Source organism: Aspergillus chevalieri, chromosome 7 (assembly GCF_016861735.1).
Source record: "Aspergillus chevalieri M1 DNA, chromosome 7, nearly complete sequence".
Taxonomy (NCBI): Eukaryota; Fungi; Ascomycota; class Eurotiomycetes; order Eurotiales; family Aspergillaceae; genus Aspergillus; species Aspergillus chevalieri.
In genome coordinates, this window is record NC_057368.1 from 1,096,736 (window position 1) to 1,118,189 (window position 21,454).

At 50.7% G+C, this 21,454-nt stretch overlaps 5 protein-coding genes across 5 annotated transcripts; all 5 read right to left on the reverse strand.

Annotated features, from left to right (window-relative positions):
• Window positions 1–610: 610 nt before the first annotated feature.
• ACHE_70360A (sugar porter family MFS transporter) lies at window positions 611–2,149 on the reverse strand (the record flags this gene model as incomplete). Its single annotated transcript, XM_043282684.1, has 1 exon — window positions 611–2,149. The coding sequence occupies one exon, from the start codon at window positions 2,147–2,149 to the stop codon at window positions 611–613; it is 1,539 nt and encodes a 512-aa protein (XP_043140039.1).
• A 468-nt stretch (window positions 2,150–2,617) lies between these two features.
• ACHE_70361A (putative tartrate dehydrogenase) lies at window positions 2,618–3,839 on the reverse strand (the record flags this gene model as incomplete). The annotated part of the gene is made up of 3 exons (XM_043282685.1): window positions 2,618–2,959; window positions 3,053–3,543; window positions 3,605–3,839. The coding sequence occupies 3 exons, from the start codon at window positions 3,837–3,839 to the stop codon at window positions 2,618–2,620; spliced, it is 1,068 nt and encodes a 355-aa protein (XP_043140040.1).
• Window positions 3,840–10,741: 6,902 nt separating this feature from the next.
• fluG (extracellular developmental signal biosynthesis protein FluG) lies at window positions 10,742–13,328 on the reverse strand (the record flags this gene model as incomplete). The annotated part of the gene is made up of 2 exons (XM_043282687.1): window positions 10,742–10,971; window positions 11,030–13,328. 2 exons carry the CDS (start codon window positions 13,326–13,328, stop codon window positions 10,742–10,744), a joined length of 2,529 nt encoding a protein of 842 aa, XP_043140041.1.
• A 1,405-nt stretch (window positions 13,329–14,733) lies between these two features.
• On the reverse strand, window positions 14,734–16,379 carry ACHE_70363A (NAD-dependent succinate-semialdehyde dehydrogenase; the record flags this gene model as incomplete). The annotated part of the gene is made up of 4 exons (XM_043282688.1): window positions 14,734–14,864; window positions 14,923–16,167; window positions 16,221–16,308; window positions 16,359–16,379. 4 exons carry the CDS (start codon window positions 16,377–16,379, stop codon window positions 14,734–14,736), a joined length of 1,485 nt encoding a protein of 494 aa, XP_043140042.1.
• An 832-nt stretch (window positions 16,380–17,211) lies between these two features.
• ACHE_70364A (putative sensor histidine kinase/response regulator) lies at window positions 17,212–21,177 on the reverse strand (the record flags this gene model as incomplete). The annotated part of the gene is made up of 3 exons (XM_043282689.1): window positions 17,212–17,456; window positions 17,516–20,793; window positions 20,849–21,177. 3 exons carry the CDS (start codon window positions 21,175–21,177, stop codon window positions 17,212–17,214), a joined length of 3,852 nt encoding a protein of 1,283 aa, XP_043140043.1.
• Between the last annotated feature and the right edge of the window lie 277 nt (window positions 21,178–21,454).

Genomic DNA, 21,454 nt, shown 5'->3' on the forward strand with positions numbered 1-21,454 from the left:
CCATGGAATTTTCATATAGAAATACCTAGCCATGCGTACTCCGTACCCCGCATCCGGTATATGCACATTCCCAATACTCCTATGCTGATTCGGCCGTGAGCAAACTGGAAAAACTTCGGTCGGTCTCACTTGTCCCTTGGCATTAGGTATTCGGGTTAGCTGTTTTAATAACATGAGGGGGGTTGCCGATAAGACATGGTCCGGACGCCTGCCGGATCGGGCGTTGACCGAAGCGCCGAGAATGTTGGATTGAAGCATTTTATCCATACGAGGTGCGCTCCATAGGTGGTAGTTGGCATTACGTACAAAGGTGAATGGTGATTTTCTGTGCATTTCTGCAGAGCAAGTCGTTATCAGTATCCCTACATCTTGAAGCCCCGGGATATACTCGTCCAGCACAACCAAGCTCTACATGAACGAATTCATCCCGCGGGTTTTGAGTACTTTATTGAATATTAAGCATGCACGCCAAGGGACAAGAAGACTTGGCTGTTGATCGGAGGGGTTATTTACAGACTTTGGCACGGGGGATATAAGTTAAAAAGCAGGAAGTCGTCAGATGCTAGCGAAAATCGTAAAAGAAGCTCATCATTATTATATACATAATTCATTAAACCGTTTCCTTCTGTTCCACTTCGAACTTCTCCTTGCTGTTTTCCATCATTGCGACCTCTGTCGCCTCGCCTTGGGGCAAGTGCCGCGCCATGGAGACAATCTTCCATGTCGAGGAAGCGTCCCGGAAGACGTGATTGATCGATTCGAGGTTTCGGTTCATGGTCTCAGGGTACCAGAAGTACACGATGATCGGGATACAGGCTGAGATGACCGCGTACATGATGTAGTACTGGTATCCGATGGTGTCCAGCGCGACGGGGGTGATCATGACAACGACAAAATTCCACAACCAGTGGTTCGCAGTCGACATCGAAGACATTGCTACTCTCAATTTGACCGGAGCAATCTCAGTGCAGTACAGAAAGTTGCCGCCCAAAAAGCCGATGGGATAGAACGAGTTGAAGAGGAAGATGAAGAGGGCGGAGACGATGGATGCTTTTTTGTTGTCGGAGCCGAAGGAGTTGGTGATGGCGAGGACGATCATGCAGACGCACATGCCGGTACCACTGATCATGAAAACAGCACGGCGACCGAGTCGATCGATCGTAACATACGCGATGAAACTGCAGAGGAACTTCCAGGTAAGGGCGCAGGCGGCCAATATCTTGGACAGATCGGAGGACAGGCCGAGGTTCTCCTCGAAGATGGTCGACGCATACACAGAGATGAGGTTACCACCACACATCTGTTGGAAGAACTGAAGAGCCATGCAGAGAAAGAAGCGCCAGAGGAGACGCTCTCCGTCCTTGTTGGCGAGCATCTCCTTGAACGAGATGGATTGCTGCGCCATCTCGAGCGAGGTTTCGATGCCCACGATTTCAAGTCGGATAGTCTCATCGTCTTCAGGAAGACCCTTGTACTGTGCCAGACTGGCCGTGGCTTCTTCGGAGCGGTTGACACGCACCAACCAACGAGGTGACTCAGGGAGGAAGAAGACGGAACACATGATCATCAACACCCAGACGAACGAAATGGCCAAGGGCACACGCCATTGGATCGTGCCAGATGCCTTGCTCAGACCGAAGTCGATCCAGTTGCACAGCGCATAACCCAGACAGATGAAGATACCATCGGTAACGACATGCTGACCACGATTCTTCGCCGACGAGCATTCAGACTGCCACACGGGAACAGCAACACTGAACTGTCCAATACCGATACCAAGAATCACACGTCCAACAGTGAATTGCTCAACGCCATAAGCAGCAGTCTGCAGCACCTGTCCGATGATGTACAAGATCCCGCCGAGGAAGATGGTCTTACGCCGCCCGATGCGTTCACTAAGCAGCGCGCATGACAAAGCACCGATGAGAGCACCGATCTGGAATGATGCAACTACTGCTCCCTTGCTTGTCGAGTTGTGGGATTTCAGCGCGCCTTCGGTGTTGGTGGCGTCGATTTCGGGGAAGGTGTGCACCCAGCTCTGCAAGGTGGCCAAGGGACCAACACCAGCTTGGTTATAACCGAAGAGGATGAAGGCCGGGGCGACGATCAGGGCCACCTGGGCTATTTGGAGGGCTCTTCCTTGCAGCATTGTGTATGAGAGGGGTAAAAAAGCGAGGAAGCTGAGGTGACTGGAGGATTACAACTACGGAGGGGACAACATTCTTATACTGAGGGATTAGAAAAAAAAAAAAAAAGAGTACAGTCAAACCGACAACAAAGAAAAATTCGTGGGGACCCCGCATCCCCTTCCAGACACCGATCATCCATATAACATCATTCGGTGAGGCGATTATCCATTTGTCCCGTTTTGCATTGTCCAGCATTTGGTACAAACTGGGTCTCGGGGGGTGACCGAGTCCGAGTCACGACTGTCAGCTACTCTCTCTATCTTCGGTCCGGAGGTATATTCAAGCATGGCTAAAAGGCTTTATTTTATGCTAATTTGAAAGGAAAAGGTGCCGGATGGGGTAAATCCGTGGTAAGACCGCGTGACTCGTACCAAATGCACGTTCTATACGAGGCTGATTCTATACACACTGTACTCTCTGTACTACTACTACGATAACCCTCCAATTTCCCCCACAACTGCTGCTGTGACTTCCTTTGTCTTCGCGCTTCCTCCCAGATCGGCCGTGAGAATTCCCTTCTCACACACTTTTTCCACACATTCCATCAATTTCTGCGCCGCGGCTTCCTCACCAAGCCAATCAAGCATTTCCGCTACGGTCCAGAAAGTCCCCACCGGGTTAGCCACTCCTTTGCCCGTAATATCAAAGGCTGAGCCGTGAATTGGCTCGAACATGCTGGGATGTTGCCGAGTTGGGTCTAGATTAGAAGTGGGTGCGATACCAATTGACCCGGCTAAAGCGGCCGCCAGGTCGGAGAGGATATCGGCGTGCTACGTTATCGCATTAGCTTTTCCTGTCACTTAAGATAAATACCAAGAGGGCTTCGCTTAGCTTAGCGGTCTTGGCTTTTTCGCGTGACTTACCAGATTACTCGCGACAAGCGTGTCGATACTCTCCGGCTTGAGCACCATTTTTGTGGTCATCGCATCGACTAACATCTTTTCCACCGTGACCTGCGGATAGTCCTTTGCGACAATAGCCGCAACTTCGTCCCACAGGACCATTCCATTGCGCTGTGCATTACTCTTCGTTACGACAGTAAGGTGTTTCTTGGGTCTCTTGGCAGCCGTATCGAATGCGAACCGCATGATGCGCTCCACGCCTGCGCGCGAAAAAATCGCTGTCTCGGTAGCGACTTCCCACGGGAATCCGCGGTGCGAACGACCACCTTGTCCGGCATATTCACCTTCGCTATTTTCTCGGACAATGACCCAGTCGAGCGATCCCGGAGGGCAGTTGCGGAGGGGGGATTGGGTGCCGCGGAGGATACGGGTCGGTCGGACATTGGCGTATTGCTGAAATGGTTGGCAGATTGCTAGTCGGAGGCCCCAGAGGGAGATGTGGTCGGGGACATCTGCGTAGCATTGGCATTAACAAATTGCGAAGATCGCGACAGTCGTAGAACGTAGACATACCCGGTGCACCCACAGCGCCGAACAAGATCGCATCATGGCGCTTCAAATCGTCCAACCCGCCCGCGGGAATATAAGCACCGGTGGTCTTGTAGGTTTCCGAGTTCCAGTCGTAGTTTGTGAATTCGAAAGACAAGTTCAGCTTGGCAGCCAGCGCCTGCAAAACTTCGATGCCGGCATCGACGACTTCGGGCCCGATGCCGTCGGCGGGGATCACGGCGATTTTGTACGGAGACATTTTCTGCATTCTGGATATCGCGATGAAGTTTAGAATCGAAAACAGGTTAAGAAAAGAGAATGGCAGTTAATTGCAGAATTATTTCGATTTTATATTTGTGCTAACTCCCATTGTTCTCCCCCAGCCCAACCTGGTGAATATTACGGCTGAACTTTCAGCCTGATAGCATCGCCATAAGGCGCAAGGCTCCCAACTCTACCACTCTCGGGGCATGTCCGAAGTCAATCAGACAATCCGGGGAACGAAACGTCTGGGAACTGGAGATTTTGCCTCATGCCGCTCCTCATCCCGTACGGAAACTGTCCTTCGACCCGATGCACGTCCATACGTAATGTTCCCCAGATCCAATTTCCCCGGATGGGGCATCAATCGGGATAAACAGGAACGCTTGTCCGTATTATGGTTTCTTATTCGGAGGCTCTGAGTTCCAAATTCCCCGCATTGGTTCAGACTTCGGATGCTGCCGGGACACATGGTTTTGTCCGGGGTTGTCATTTGTACAGGTTTCTTGGCTGCGTGCTTGTTCTTTATGGAGATCTCTGGGCGTTCTGGGCATGTCTGGGCATTCGGGCTGCCCGGTTTACTGTACGGAGTATGTGGGGAGAAGTGGTAGTATGTCATCCCGGATCAGCTGGATATGCACGTATGTAATCCGTACTCGGGGTTTGACTCGCACAGATACTCTATATGTAAAATGATTTCATTCCTTCCAATTTACACTCCCCCCCGGCACAGGCTATCAATGGCTTCGATTGGTCGAACGGATAATATTACCCCTCATAGTAACTGGAGAAACACGGCACGTTTCATCGCATGCAGCGGTAAGCTGGATGATAGTCCAACTGACTGCCTGACGTGGAGGGTGAATGAGGAAAGCAGTAAAGGCAGGAGACATACAATAGATATGCGTACTCGAGCGATATCGGTAGAGTACGATGACACGCCGTATTGACCTATCCTGGAATGCCGGACAAGCTGGGTGTACTCATACAGATATTCTACGGAGGCGTAAAGAGAACCAACCAACATCGAGACCATATCCAATAGCTAGTCAATATGCAGCCAGACAGAATGGCAGGTCAACTCCGTCCATCAAATCTCAAACAAAACGTCAAACCAGGTTTTCTCGACTTGACGAAACAGCCCATCGAACTGCGAACCGAATGTAACGCCAGCCTTATACAGCCCGATAACCTCGTCGCACAACCCAGTAATAACTTTCCGCGACCTCCTGTATTTCTTACACTTGTTGAACAGCTCCATCATCATGATCGAAGCCCTCCAATTAAACACATATATCATCTCCCCTCCACAGTCGGTATCCCAGACGCATAGTTTTTCGAATAATATACCGTAATTCTCCTCATACACGGACTTGTAAGCAGCAAGACGAGCTACATATCCGTCTATTAGGTACCGGGTTTTCAGCAAGTGGTATCGGTCAGGATCTTCCCACCACGGGATAAATCATTGAACTTGTCGGCGATGTTTCGTGGGAGCCTGAAACCGCACCATTCGTCGAGGGCTTTTTTTTTTTTTTTTTTTTTCGGTTTAACATGCTTTCATTGTTGTAGACCGTCTCATGCGCCCTGGCCGCTATCTTACTCGCGGTTATCGAAGGTAGTATCGATTTGATTGCAAGCGAGTTATTTTCAAATATTGCTTGTTCAACTCTGTCCAGTCGCTCCGAGAGATGACAGTCATTCCTTGTTGTCCATTATAAACGAACTTAGTCCGAACTTTCGTCGCCACAGATTCAATCAGTTTGGTACGATGTGCTGCCACAATTATTGGCGCTGAGTGCGCACGACGGTCTTTTCGCGGCTCGAAAAAGTCGCTTAAGGTAGGGCCTAAGAGCTTCTGTGAGAGGATGAGGGCAGAGCGCTGTGGGCTAGGTGAGGTCTGTCAAGTCAAGTCGATCAGAACAAAAAATGATCTGGACCAGTCGCATTGCTTGTAAATCTAAATCTTATGACAGGACCGTAAACGACACAAAAAAACAAAGGAAAAAGAATGGCGGATATATACAGGAGCGACTCGATCGCTTAGTAACAGTATACACCTGTATAATTCCCAAGCAAACCACGCCATAAAATGCAACAGTAAAAGAGACGAACATTAACTAGTTATAAGAAAACTCAACTCAGACTGTTGAGGATAGCGACTGCGATTTGATTTGCAGAACAACGGTCTGCAACGAGCAAGAGATAAGATATCAAATGCATGTTTGTTCAATCGTGGTAGATCAGATTCGGCTTCTGTGTCTAATGATGTCGCGTATTCAGACTACTAACTAATCGGAACCAGTCTCGGGCCAGGGTTGGACGTTAACGATCTGTCCAACGGAGGGGGGGAGGGGCAAGTTTCATGTGACATGACTTGGGGGAAAAGTCATTGCGATAATAATGGCTCAGGCTAATGATATCGTGTACAAGTACTTTAGAGATCGGTCTTCAGCAATGTTGGTCGAAGATATATCCATTCCATTTTCAATGCACGCGTCTCCATGGGCACTATATCTCATGCTCCATATAAGCGTAGACCGAGAAGTAATGAAGCAAGAAAAGCGGGTCGATCCATCCGGAGTGTGGAAAATGAAGAAATCCCTCCCAGCTGTAAGTATTGACCCGGGCTTACTCGCAATTTGACTAATCCTATACAGAGTCCAAGTGGATGTGCTGTGAGTGCCACTATATGGTGTACAAGGACTTATTAGAGTGCTTGCATCGCTTCTGTACCTGTATGTTTCTTCTCTCCTAAGCATCAGCAATATACTAACCTGCAACCGGCTTGTCTTGAAAATATCAGAGGTCTGAAAGGCAAAAGTCACACACCACAGGGCAATGCAATGTATGCTAGAATCACATCCATCATGTGATCAACTGTTTGTCCCCTGCCTTTCTTCGTCAATGTAGTATCATCAATCGGTATCCGGCATATTGCAAGGCCACCCCACGTGTTGAATTCCAGGCAAGTCTGAGGAATTGGCCCAAATACGAAGTCGTTCGCAACCTCTTCCGTCCGAATAGCAATCGTTACCATTATGAGTCAAGGGTCAGAAGGATTTAGTTCCCCTGAAATTAGCTAATGAGCCAGAGGAAGACATTGATTTGGAGGGGAAGACTATGCAATTCTTCAGTATGTGCCAGGCCCTAGGGCTCGAAGATGTCGCATATACAAAGGAAGCATCTTCCGACCTACGCCGTGACAACCTATTTCCCGCATCTCGACAAACTTACTGAAATAAGAAACAGCCGAGTTCAGCAAGGAGTAATGGTGGGAGAGCAAAAGTCGGAACCCAAGTTCACTGGACCGAGGACCCTCATGGCGCAATACAGCGCTTGGCGATTGAAAAAGCCGCCCTACACTTGTCGGAGGGTTGTGGCAAGAATCGAAAGTCCTAAGAGTCAGTCATGTGCGGGAGACTCATTTCAACTAGAGGGAGATGATGCCTGGCGACCAGGGCTGAAAAAGAAAAATGCACTATCTAGGAAAAGTATAAATGTATATACGGTTCTAGACCTATAGACCTAGAGGTAAATTCCATCAAAGGGAGACTAATTGGTGACATACCACGCCCCCTCCCCCCCCATCCACAACAAGAGCAAGAGCATGTCCTTGAACAAACGATGCCTGTCGAGCATCGAAATAGAATAGAATCGGCAATCTCAGCCGGCTTCTCCATCGCCAGCATTCACAACGCCTTCCATCTTTGGTGATGAACACTGCTGATCGCCCTCATCGTCCCTGGTGTCACCCCCACCATCGGTTCGAGGTCTTGCACAGCCCATTTGCTGCGGATCCGATCTTAGCACTGATTCTCTAACATAGCGTTTATAAATGGTTTCTAAACGCCTCTTCCTCAGGCATAAAAGGACAAATGAGGAATGCCGAGTGCGTCTCCTCTAATGCAAAGGCCTGGACAGAGAACGATATCCATGTCTTTAATCGAATTCTGGTTTCGACAGGTCGCAAGAGGGATGCAATTGGCGCTCTTTTAGAAATTGAACATCTGTGCTTCCGCCGTGGATGTAAGCGGTTCTTTTCCGGTTATTAACAGAAGTTGGATCCTTAATGCCGGCTTGATCATTGAGTTTTATGCGACGGGCTAGCATTGCTTTATCTTCGTATATTTCTTCTGCGACCACTGTGTTTTCCCTGTTGCCCCGAGCCTAAGGGGATACCCACGATGGTCGTAGCTATCAAATCTTTTTTCCTTATATTCAGGCGAGGTCAACCAGAAATTCAGCCAAAAAAGCTCCTTGAATTGGTGTTAAATGCCGAGTCAGTGCGTCGTTTTCGGCCAATTATCCTTCCAGATTGTCCCGGAGATTGAGATCATCGATCTCTAAGCATATACGGTGCTGGATGTGCGTAGCCTAAGGAATACTGTGAACTCTCACTATTTGAGTGGGAGGTAATTCTACCCTTATTGCAGCAGCTTTGCTAAATTTGTGCTGAAATGAGTAATTGCAGTCATGAGGGACTGCCTCTCAAAACAGGCCCAGATCAGGGTTATGGTCCCCCAAACCATAGATACCTTGTTGGATTTAAGAAGCTTATCTACTTTTCTGTAATCTTAAGAGATTAAAATCTATGGTCTGTTTGCTAGAACCTTTTCAAGTCCTCGGAGAGCTGAGCAATCCCCGCAAGGGTATGTTTCTTGGGTGGAAAAATTGATATCAGCTGTCATGTTCATTTCGTGTACCTTATCATTGGGGTACACTGGGGCATTTGTGTGACACCCAAGGTTCATAGACTGATAACGTTGCTTCGAAGATGACCAACCCATTTGGATATACATGGGCGATTTTCACTCTTGCCCTCCACTATCCTGTCGCCAGTGGTCCAGCTTATGGCTATTCAGTCAGACGGTAGCCACTCGCCGTGCCTTGATATCATTCAGGTCACTACCAACGTCACTCTGGCATACAGTGCATTTGCCCGTGACCCTAAACTTTCGGACCCCTTATCTATTTAATAGAAGCCGATTTCAGGTTAGTATACTGCTGGTGTTTAGGAAAGGACAAGCATGAGGGTGTGGAAGCGATGCAGGCATTCCAAGGAGACCTTGAACACCTCTGGAAGCTTCATCTATATTTATCATAAATGACACTAGAGCGCTGGACATTTGACCGGTTTGCGGGTTCATGCTTTTCGAGCACTCAATTTGTCAAGAGGTAGCCAAGGAAATCCAAGCCTAGTGGGTAAATGGCACTCATGGATATTTTTGTACAGTAATTCATATGTGCCTTCAGCTAGCTAAGATTTGCACCCACCTGTCAGGCCACTCCTGTGTGGGCAGTATGTGTCGTAGGGGCCCAGAATCCAGCATATTTTTCATGTGGCTGGAAATCAAGTTCATGAAGGTCAACCCTCTCTCCCAAAGTAAGCACTAGCTTCCTTAGTTCGTCTCGGGTCTTTGAATCAGCCGATACTATTCCAATTAGCTTAGTGGTCCCTTAACTGCCACAGATTACACACCAGTTACAAGCAGTCTTCCGGATACCGCCCGTAGCTCTTTCTCCAAAATACCTTCTAGATCTGGCTTCCCATAAAATTCCACGCCCCGTCGCGAAATTCTTACTGTCTGCCCATCCTTGTGACTTGCGTCAGACCGGTTTAGAATGTATAAAGAATACTCAAGAGCCTGCATGAGGTTTAGCATAGACTAAGTACATAAAGTGTTCTTAAATTCAAATACATACCAGGGTCATTGAATCTTCATGGAGAAGCTCATCCATCCAATGACAGATCCAGTTTTCATGGCGAGTACGCTAGAGTAAGATTAAAAAATAGCAGTAGACTAAACGCAAAGGATGATACAGTTTGACAAAAACTGGACAGTAAGATGAAGGAGAGAGGGGGCTCCGGATAACTAGACCTCTCGCCTCCATTTCCCTCATGTAAACGTTCTATCATTCAGTTTGGCAGGTGAACTTCAGGGTAATCATGATATAGTGAATAGCTAAAACATGATAACCTCGGAGGTCTAGAACCAATGAAATGTTGGACAGTATACCATACTCCGTTCATTTTCTCTTGTTTTCACCGGATTGAAGTTGATAACTGAGCAATTAGGAAGTAATTGATGCCGATTAGATGCTAGAGAACTACCTGGGAACAGGACTGACTCCGATTTCATACTCGTACAGGTACAGAGTGCTGCCAATAGACGGCCGTGTCTCGAGTCCTTCGATCTGTGCATAGCAATTGAGATGCTGAGCTACTTCTATAAGAATGGCCATGGCGAATTCAACTGATACATCTACTGATTCAAGAACACCAACAACCAGGATTGACTCGTCATTCATCGTAGGGCACACATACCATCCGCATACTCTAATCCCCACTCATCCCAACCCGTTACAAGCATGCCCATCCAGCCAAATACAAGTATCCAGTCCCTCCCTTCCCAAACCCCAACAACAAACACGAGCATCACCAACATCCAGAATACACCACCCGAACATGACTCAGTCCCTTTACCGCACACTTCCATACCGTCAATGTACAGACAAGTGGCCCTTGCATCAACCAAGGAACCGGTCTGTGCTCCAGGGGAAGCTTAGCTTAGTTTATTTGGTTTAGGAGAGAGTAGTCGAAGTTTATGTCTATTCTTAGTTTAGTTTCAGTTAGATGACTAGTTATAGGACAAGGGATGATATCTAATCAGTAGTTTTTAGAAGTGTTCCAGTTCTACGGAGTATGGAGTATGTACTTGGACGGGGTGAGGATCAAACAGTGAAGATAAATGCCATTAACCGATATCCATCCATCAATCCATTACTTAGTGGTATAAAACTGTATAAGTATCTGTGCCATGCAAAATAAAGGAAACGAAAAGAAACAACATAATGCATAAGAAACACTCAAGACCCAATCGGAATCGCCAGGCGCAACTAGTACTTCTCCATCAACCACATCCTCCGGCTATATTCATCCATCGCACTCAATTTCTTGCTCTCCGCCCGCTTCACGATACAGTAGTTCTTCACCAGTTCAGGTCCAAGCAAGTCCTGCAGTGTACGGTCGGATTCGATGGCAGACAGACTCTGCGCGAGAGTCTTAGGGAGTTTTGTTGTGATGCCGAGGGCGGCGCGTTCGGTGTCGTTGAGGGTTGCTGCGTCGTCTGTAGGAGTGCTTTGTTAGTATTTGTTTGATGCTTAAGGGGAGGGAGTGAAGCTTACATTGACAGTCCTTGTTTGTGAGTTCCTTCTGCTCGGTGATACCGACGTAGCCTGCAGCGATGAACGCAGCCATGGCGAAGTACATGTTTGCCAGTCCATCCAACGACTTAATTTCCCAGTGACCAGGGGAGATTTTCCGGATCGGAGTCTCGCGGTTCTGAGTTCCGAAGGTAACCCATTCGCTACCAGCCCAGATACCAGCCTTCACGCGGTCGTAGCTGACATCCTGCGACAGTGTAAAGGAGACGAGAGCAGGGTAATGCTCAAGCACACCCGCAAGGAAAGAGTCTTCCTTTGTAGCCGGGGAGATAGACACGTGTGCGTGCGACGCAGTACCAGCGGCCTTGGGGATGGGACGGGGGTAGAGGGTTGCGCGGAGACCGTGCTGTTCGGCGACGTTGACCACAACCTGGCGGGCCTTGAGGAGGGTGTCGACGGCCGCGACGGGGGAGTTGGGAGGAAGGATGAATTCAAACTGTCCCGGGCAGGACTCGGCGTGGAACTGCTCGAGGTTGATACCGATGGACGCGAGAGAGTCGGAGATCTCCTCGAGGAGAGGGACCATGCGGCGGGTGTCGGAGGTCATGTTGGACCAGGAGTGGTTGCGGACGCAGGGGACGAAGTCTTCGTCGCCGTTTGCGTTGGTGACGGGTTTCATGAGGACGACTTCGATCTCGAAGCCGCATGTCACGTCGATGTCGTGCTCTGTCTTGAGCTTGTTGGTTACATTCTGCAATGTCGTGCGGGGGCAGCCTTCGAGCTCTGTGCCCTCTTCAGAGCGCCAGTAGGTCATGACCGTTGCGCTCTTAGAGTCAATGCCCACATTGCGGCGCAGACTAGACAGGTCAGGCTCCATGTAGAACTGGCCGGTAGTCGATCCTTCGGGGGTGACAGTGTCATCCTGCAACATCCAGAAGACAGCCAAACTGATACCGATACGGCGCTGCTTGCGGACGATCTTGGCGAATTCGAGAATAGGGAAGATACGCACACGGATCGTGGCAGTGTAGTCAACCCATTGCATCCAGATGTATTTCACATCGGGGTTTGCACGCATGAAGGCATAAAGGGCGTCGATCGACGAAAGGGAAGAGCGGACAGGGAGGGAGGAGGTGTATTGCGGCTGCTGGTTGAGGTTGTAAATCTTGTTCGAGTTGTGGAAGAGGATTTCTGCGGCGGTGTTCTTGGCTTGCTCGATGGTGTAATCGCCTCGGTTCACGTAGTCGACGAGAACGGTCTCCAATGCCTGACGGAACTGCTTGTTTCCCAGCCAGAAAGTCTCGGGGAAGTAGTGGCCATCGGTGCTCCACAAAAGACGGGTAGAGGGAACAATGTCCAGACTGTCTCTGACAATCGACTCCTGTGCATCCCGGCTGACCATGGGGAAAACCTCTCCCAGATCAAGGTACACATTCGGGTAGACACATGCCAAGTAACCGGCCTCGCGGGTGTAGGGGTAAGAAGAGTGCAGCAGAACAAAGTCCACCTCAGGGTACTGCGCAATCACAGGCTGCAGATACGCCGGGTTCGCCAAAATCAAGCTGATGTCTGCATCACCCAGACCAGTGTGCAACTGCAAAGGCTTGTTAACACCAGACGAAACCTTGGCCTCCTTGAGCAGATCCAAAGTCTGCAAAACAAGCCAGTCATTCAATGCCTTGTCCTCAACCCGATACGAACCGTCCTGCTGCAGGGTCCGGCTCAAGGCACCCACGACAGCATCCTCAGCCGGCTGCTGCACATTCAAACCCGTGCGATAGCACACAACCGTCTTGAACCCAACAACCTTCGAATCCGCAATAGCCTCAGAAATCAACCGCACAAACTCCCCCCGCAACTTCTCAAGCGACGACCCGTCGTCCTTCGGCAACCCAGCCAACACCTTCTCAGCAACACTCTCAATCCTCACAATCCTCTTCGTCTCCGAAACCGTAAACCGATCATGCCACTCAAAGCCCTCAACATCCTCATCACTCAGCAAATCATCCAGCAGCACCGCATGTGTGCCCTCCAGACACCTCCTTACCAAGCCCTCATAGTCGCGCTGGACAAGCTCGTCACGAGCAGCCTTGACGGCGGTCCAATCGGGTGCGCAACCATAGAGCTCGGCGAGCTGGTTCGCGGCGCGGAGGAGCGGCAAGGTGGAGGGGGCATTTTGCAGGGCTGGCCCGTGGGCTTCGGAGGTGATTTGCTCGAAGGGGTATTTTGTGTAGTTGGTGGCGGAGGGGCGGGAGAGGATGTTGTGGGCGTGGTTGTCGATGAGGGGGTGGGATTGGATTAGGTGTTTGAGGGAGTCCATGGTGTATGTATGTGTGGTATGTGTATGGGGGGATATACTATGCAGACATGTATTAAACGAAGTATAAACAAGAAGAGAAAGAATGGTATATTATTGAGGGTGGAGGATGGAGGAGATGGAGAAGCGATAAAAGATGGAGAAATGGGAAGTATTTGAATTATACAAGAAAGATTTCGTGGAAGATATCAGGAGTAAAAAAAAAGTATACATGCACGCCGTAAAAGGAAATGTAAAAGAAGCCACGAAGAAAACGAGGAGACTGCTCTGTTCGGGGCTGTAGACGAGGAGGCGAGATTACCGGATTAGGAAGCCCAGCGTGGTTACCCGATGTTCTGCCAGAACTACGACGATGCACATCATGGCTGTGACTATGGATACATACAGAGATAGAGACAGATAGAGTGGCGGGTCGCCGGAGTACGGACCGTAGTTTACTTTTGCTGTCCAGAAGTACTGTTCAGGGACCCTATTACTATGCACAGTAGTACTGTGTCAAAGCACAGAATCGCCGGGGATACGCAAGTACAGAGAACATCTATACTCCGGAGTACACAGTAAACGAGAAAAGAAAAGAAGAACGATCGTTTCAGATTGTCGATCGCGGAAAACCAACGCAACAGGAAGACTCGACGCCGTTCTAATACTGAGCCAGGTAAGGATTCACAAGCATCGGCATATTTTGGGCTTACTCGGCTGCCGTAAGAGTCAGAAAAGGACCAAAAAAAGGCTTGAAAGCTTGTCATCTGTCCCTGAATGTTCGTCTATATTTCCGTTTTGGGTAATTTCCACGACCATCACCACCATTATCACCGAGCACTATGCAATGAACCGATTAGGATAATGAATAGAGTCGGAATACACTCGCACTCGCAATCCTGCTCGCATAGGAAATAGAATATTCTAAAGGATTGCATCAATCTCCTCCAATCGCACGAATTGCTACTGTATCCGGAGGATTCCAAGAATGGCCCTCGGACGGGACTGTCAGACAGATTCGTCAGCTGCATCGCCCGCCGAGTGTCATGCATGTGCTTCGGATGTATAGTGATACTGGGAAGGTATGTGTACTTCACAGTTTATATACAGTATGTCCTCCGTCTGCCAAAGTACCTTGCCAGCAACATGACAAGTCATCGCTACATTCTGTATACCCTTTAAGGAGTCGGGGTCCTCAGTACCCTGCACGTGTGCCCTATAATACAAAAGGCTGGGCTGGATTTCGATGAAATAGGATATCCAGACGAGCCAGACGACGATGTAACAAAATGGATCGAGTTCTCCGAATTTTACAAGATATACAGCTGTCAACCTTGGCTTATGTCCTTGGTATTATTTGTGTATAAAGTGTTATAGATTTGTGGAATCCGTTCTGCCTACCATGGTAGGGCACCGTAGTGGATCAACCCTACTGCTCGACCGTCAACGTGCCCGTCTTGGTTACCAGATATTCGTTAACAGCCACCTCCATTCCGCTCTCCTTTCCGTATCCAGATTCCTTGATACCTCCAAAGGGCGATTCCGCCGCGGATGAATTTCCTGCACGTAGTACTATCAGCATTTGACAACTGACCTGGCAAAGGGGGGCAAGACATACCAGTATTCAGCCCAATCATACCCGCTTCGAGATTCTCCATCAACCTCCAAACCCGGTTAACATCACGAGTAAACGCATAACTAGCCAGACCCATGCTGGTATCGTTGGCGCAACGGACCGCTTCCTCCTCCGTATCGAATTTGTAAAGCGCCGCAATGGGCGCAAAGCTCTCCTCTTGCGAGATCAACATCTCCGGCGTCATACCGGTGAGGATTGTCGGCGGGAAGAAGTAACCCTCTTTGTTCTCCGGCACGGTCCCACTGCAGAGAACTGTGGCTCCGCGTTTCTGTGCATCTTCGACCTGCTTCCGCGCCTTGTCCACTCCTTGTGGCGTTGTAAGTGGCCCCATGGTGGTCCCTTCTTTGGCGCCATGGCCGACGACAAGAGCGTTCGTGCGCTCTTTGAGGCGCTGGGCAAAGGCATCGAAGATTCCCGCTTGAACGTACACACGATTCGCCGTGATACAAGCTTGACCGGCATGGCGCCACTTCAGGGCCATGAGCTGGTCGAGTGCGAGATCGAGGTTCGCATCGTCAAACACAATGAACGGGCAGTTGCCGCCTAGCTCAAGGGTGACCTTCTTCAGGCCCGTGGCACAGTGACCAGCGATCAGTTTCCCGACACGAGTCGACCCCGTAAACGAAACCTTCTTCACCAGCGGATGTTTGCAGAGATTCTCACTCAGCGAGGGTGTATTCGCCAAGTCGGTCGTGAGCACGTTGAACACACCCGGCGGAAAGCCTGCTTTTTGCGCCAGATGAGCAACGGCCAACGTCGCGATCGGGGTCTCCGGACTCGGCTTCACAATCATCGTGCATCCCGCTGCGAAAGCGGCGCCCGCCTTGCGCAGGATCATAGCAATGGGGAAATTCCAGGGCACCAACGCGACGGCAACCCCGATCGGCTGCTTGACCGTTAAGACTCGACGATTCGGCATCGACGACGCGCTGATGGTCCCATGGATACGCTCCGCCTCTCCGGCAAACCACCAAGTAAAGCTGGTGGCATAATCAATCTCGCCCATGGCCTCCGCCAGCGGTTTCCCGGTTTCATGAGTAAGGATGCGGGCAATATCGGGTTTGGCTTCGCGGATGAGGGTGTCCCAGCGGAGGAGCCATTGGGCGCGTTGTCGGGGAGTGACGTTGCGATACTGTTGAAAGGCTGTATGGGCGGTCTTCACGGCCGCGTCGACGTCGTCGGACGTGTTGGTCGGACAGCTGGCCCAGGGGATATTAGTGCCGGGGTCTATCTATTAGCATCGCAGGGCTATCCTCTGGGGCAATCTACCGAGCACATACCCACGACCTCAAAGCGCTCCCCGTGCTTTGACTGAACCCACTCGTTCCCGACAAACGAGTCAAAGTGCAACAGCGAAGGATCATCGAGCTGGACGGTCAGTTGGAACAGGGAAACCGGGGAAATATCGGAATACCAACCTGGAAGGGCAGTTGGGCCATGATGCAGTACGGTGTCTCGGAGGTTGATTGAGGGGAAATACATCCATGCCGCAACAGGCTTTATATCAAGTCGCATATCACAAACCCCGCTCGACATAGCCGAGCCAATGATTCGGCATTCTGTCCGTACAACTGTCTGATAAAGTACATTGCACGAGCATATCAGAGAAGAGTCCTGTGCCCTGTACTCTGTGCAGAATATGAATACGAGGCCACCTTGATCCGGGACGATGTAACGATGGCGGGGAGCGGGGAAAGACGACTGCACTTCCACAGCGGGAAATACAAGCGGATGAGGATCTCCCAGAGGCGTCGGATATAGTTCGGCTAGTTGATCTCAACCGTTTCCAAAGTACCAGCTATCACGGTTCTGTGAGAGAAGATAGAACATTCATATGAAGGGACTTGGGAGGAGAGCGGTGGAACGGAGGTACTTTTGGCCGAAGGGGGGTGCCTTCCTTTTATAGACATCGCATTTTCTAGCCGTTATTCCTGAGCTATGCTTAGGCTCACTATCCCTTTATTTATACGACTATCAGGGTTCAAACAATATCAGGACCCAGATGAGGAGACCTCCCAGCAAGATACAACAATAAGAATTACATATATAAATAGTAAACGATCCAATAGATATAGAACATTCCAGCTCATCTCATTCGTGTACAGAGTATCCATCCATCCCCAAGCCCAAGTAAAATCATTCGTAATTCGTAAAATGTTATACAGGAGGACCAAAAACGCCATACCCAAAACCAAAACCAATCGCTAAAATCCCCAAATCTATATGGATATCCCGCTTAACAAACCAAACTAGAAGAAAAATAGAACTAAGTCATGTTTTCACAGTACCCCTGCGTTTCTCCTCCCACTCATCCACCAACCCCGCTACACTCTTGAAGCTGACGGGTTTTGTGAGAAATAAATCAACACCCGAGGTCAACGCATCAGCTTCATCGCGGGGACTGCTGAGTCCTGTTAATGCGATGATGGTTGCGCGACGCCAGGTGCGGTTCTCTTTTTCGAGAGAGCGGATTGTGCGCGCTGCTTCGAAGCCGTCCATGACGGGCATTGACATGTCTGTTCACTTATTAGTATCTGTTTTTGATTGATATGGGGAAATAGAGCGGAGGACGTACCAAGGAAAATAAGATCGTAGCCCTGCATCCGCTCAACAGCGTCGACGGCGATTTTACCGTTCTCCGCTGCGTCGAGGGCGAGCAAGTCGCGCTTTTTCATGAATGTCATCATTAACTTCAGGTTGATGCTGTTATCGTCCACGACGAGGACCCTCGCTTTAGCATGGTCCTGAACCTCGGGCTCAGGCTCGCCCTCAAATTCGATCTGGGGCAGTTCGGTCACAGTCGTAGTCGGTGAGTGTGGCGCAGTAGGCAAGTACTGCTCATCCTTTTCGACGTACGGCGAAGACAGCGGAAGCGGACCCGTGGTCGTGGTATACGGCATCGGCGGCTCAGACTCTGATTCGGGGGATTTGGAAGACGTACTCCCTCCCGAGGAACTATTTGTTAGCTCCGGCGGTGTTGTGAGGTCGAGGTTGACGCCGGTGAGATCAATGCGTCTGTCTTTTAGCGAGCCGGTGCTGCCTTGCGAGAAGACTGTGTCCTGCGAGGTGGTGCGGTTCGGGAGGACGATGCTCATCGAGGTGTTCGATGTGTCTGGGACACTTTCGAGAGACTTGCGGATGCTGCGGGCGAGTTTGTGTGGGCCGGAAGGTTGGCGGATCGTTTCGACGGAGTGCGCGAGGTGTGCCCATTTTGTTTTCGCGGTGCCGTAGTCGACTGATTTATTGCACACGACAAGCAGCGCTGGAACACTAGTTATGAAACCAGTGTCCTGCTCAACGGCGAGCATTTGCTCATCTGCTAGGACTAGGTTCACGGGCGTGGAGGTGGGTGGCGGCCACGAGACCAGCTCGAGACCGTACCATTCTGTTACGTAGTGCGCGATAACAGACCACAGTGGATGCTGCGCTGCGGTTACTGTGTCGACGCCTAGGATTGTCGCGCGGCGGCCGGCGAAGGCGTCTCGGAGGAGACGGGCTTGAGTCAGTGTGACTTTGTCGCTGGGCTGCGGAGCCGGGGACTCGGGTGCGTCCTTAATTTCGGGTTGTGGCCGTTCGAGTGGTAAGGTCACCTTGACCATCGTGCCCTTACCAGGTCGGCTGTAGGTGTTGACGCTTCCGTTAAGAGCACGAACGAGACTCCGCACGATTGACATGCCTAGTCCAGTACCAACAGCCAGCGAATCCTCCTGCGCGAACGGGGTGTATAATCGCGCGCGCATGAACTCCTCAGAGATACCACGTCCCGTATCCGACACGGTCAGGGTTACCAGGTCCTCAGCACCTCCTGAACTACCTCGTCGCAGACGAGATTCAGACACCTCAGTAACCTCCAACCGTATCGAGACACGGCCAAAGTCGGTGTACTTCATCGCATTGCCCAGGATATTCATGAGAATGCGCCGTAACGCACCGGGCTGTGTGCGGTAGACCCAGTTATTATGTGCAATGTCCATCATAACCTCCACGTCCGTCCGCTTACTCGGATCACCTTGTGACTGTGACCGGCCTCGCGCCGTTGTATGCGGTAGTATGACTGGCTGCTCAGCCGAGGCGGTAGCTCGCTGTCCATATGCGTGACCCATACAGACGCCCTCGACGACTTCTTCAGCCAACACGGCTAGATCTGTGGATACATAGGAGTCCAGATGCACCTTCTCCATACCCCGGACTTCCAACGGCGACGCCTTGTGTCTTTTGATGTTGCGCCACGTCCGCTCCAGCGAGACAATTTTGCTAAAGTCAAGGACTTGGTTCATAGTATCGAGTAGAGTCCGACCGCATGCGTTAACAGTCTCCAGCAAAGAGCTCTGAAACTCATCAAGCTGCGTGCCCTGAAGAAACTCCGCAGCCGCAAGAATCCCATGCAGCGGACTGCGCAGTTCATGCGAAATGCTCCCAATGAAATCCCCCTTCTGCCGATCCGAAATCAACGACTGAATGCGGCTGTAATCCGCCATAATCGACGACCCGAACCCAAGCACACTGCTCAACTCCACATTCGGACTAAACACCCTCGTCTCGACGGTATTCCAGCAGAAGCAGCCAGAGAACCATTGCGAGTTTCCCGCGTTCCATAGCGGTACGAACAGCACTTGGCAGGCATTGGGGAAGTATTGGTTGAGGAGCTTGTTTTCCATGGCTTTCCATTTCCCTTTGCCGCTTCGGGGGAGGGGCATGTCGCCGGTTTTGGACCTCAGGGAGCGGGAGCGGCTGACGCGTGGTTCGTCGTTGTCGTCGTCGTCGGAGCTGGAGAGCATGCCGTCGCGGTGAAAGCCCCAGAGGCGACCTTTGCTGTAGCGGCGGAATAGGCGGAGGAGGAAGCCGCGGTCGAGGTTCATGGCTGGACAAGTAACCTTGGACTCCGTGCTCGGACCGAACGGGTCCTCGAGAGTTGAGATGGCCAGCGTGGGTGCTGGATTCCCCGTCTCGCCTGCGCTGTCGCTTCCAGAATCTGAATCTAACGTGCAGTTGTTGCCGGCCTCGAGGAAAATCACACCACCGTCTCCGCCTAGTTCCAGACATTCGCGGAGAAGGTTCGCGGCGCGCTTGAAGGGCCACGAAGTATCTTGCGTTTCATCGAAGGGGGCGCCTTTGTGGCCGCTGGACCCCCATTCAGAAGGTAATGAGTCGGCCTTGCTTTCGGATTCGGAGCTGATTGAGCGCGTGTCGGAGCTGTGGGATCGTCTGGAGGGTGGACCGCCGCTGTCCAAGGAGCCACCTAATCGACTGTTGGAGTTGTCGTTCGGGAAAGCAGGACTACCCATGTACGAGGGATGTACTTCTTCTGTCAGGCTGCGACCACCTTCAACAAAACAACTCAGACCACGCGACAATCTCGTCGCGCGCCGTCCTTCATGCGCTTGGCGACTAATCTTCAAATAATCCATAATAATCATCCCCAGCGATCCCAACGTCTCCTTCTCCGCATCCGTCAACTCACTCCGCGGCTGCGTATCCAGCACAAAAAAGCATCCAATATTGATATTCGTCTCCGTCGTCAACGGCGTCCCCGCATAAAACCGGAAACCAGGCTCTCCTTGTACAAACGGAAGCGATGCATAGCGATCATCTTTGCTCATATCGTCAATGACAAGAAACCTATACTGCGGAGGGTTTCGCGTCGAAGGCGGAAGCGCAACAGTCGCCTTGACGGGGCCGTGCTGTTCAGTACATAAGCCGGGATTTACCGTACCGGGTGGGATCATACTCACCTTGCAGATGCTCCAGGTGTGGTTAGATGTCGATAAATCGGACCAGCCATCCGTTTGTCCGGAGTCGATGGGCAATGCCGTTGAGTTGGCGAGGATGTGTTGCGAGTCGCGATCCGATACACTGCTCGCATTAGCATAAGCGCACCCAAGCTGAGAAAATAAAAGAATGACAATACCTAATCAAAACTCGCTGCACACCCAAGCGCAAAGCGGCCAATTGCGCAAACGAACTTAATGTCTGGTTAGGGTTCCCTAGCACCAATCCCTCACCCGGCGACGGTCCCGCGCAGAGACCCGCCGTGGGATCCGGCGTTGACAGGGAAGCCGTCGAAACAGCAGGAACAGTTGCATTGTCGCTGGACAATGTATCACCGGACGCCCATGAATCGAAATACGACGAGACAAGGGTCGGTTGAGGGGATGGTTCGGGTTGGAAGTAGCGGTAGAGTTCGCGGACTCGACGGCCGATGTGGTGATCGTTCTGCGCGCGTGGTGAAGAATCCATAATGGGGGAGGATAACCAGTCTGGTTGTTAAAAGACTGGTCTAAAGGTCATAGACATGGCATGGGCCGTAGAAAAGGTTGTAGATGAAGTGGTGCACTCGTGGTTGTTGAAGGGGTATTGTTTTTGAGGGGTAGGAATGTACGGGGGAGGGTAGAATACTTGGTGGGAATAAACAAGCGATGGCAAGGTATATAACGCAAGATAAAACTAAAGAGCAGCAATCAATCACTCGAGGAGAAAAGAAGCGACCAGTAAAGAAGAGAAGAAAGGCCGGTCT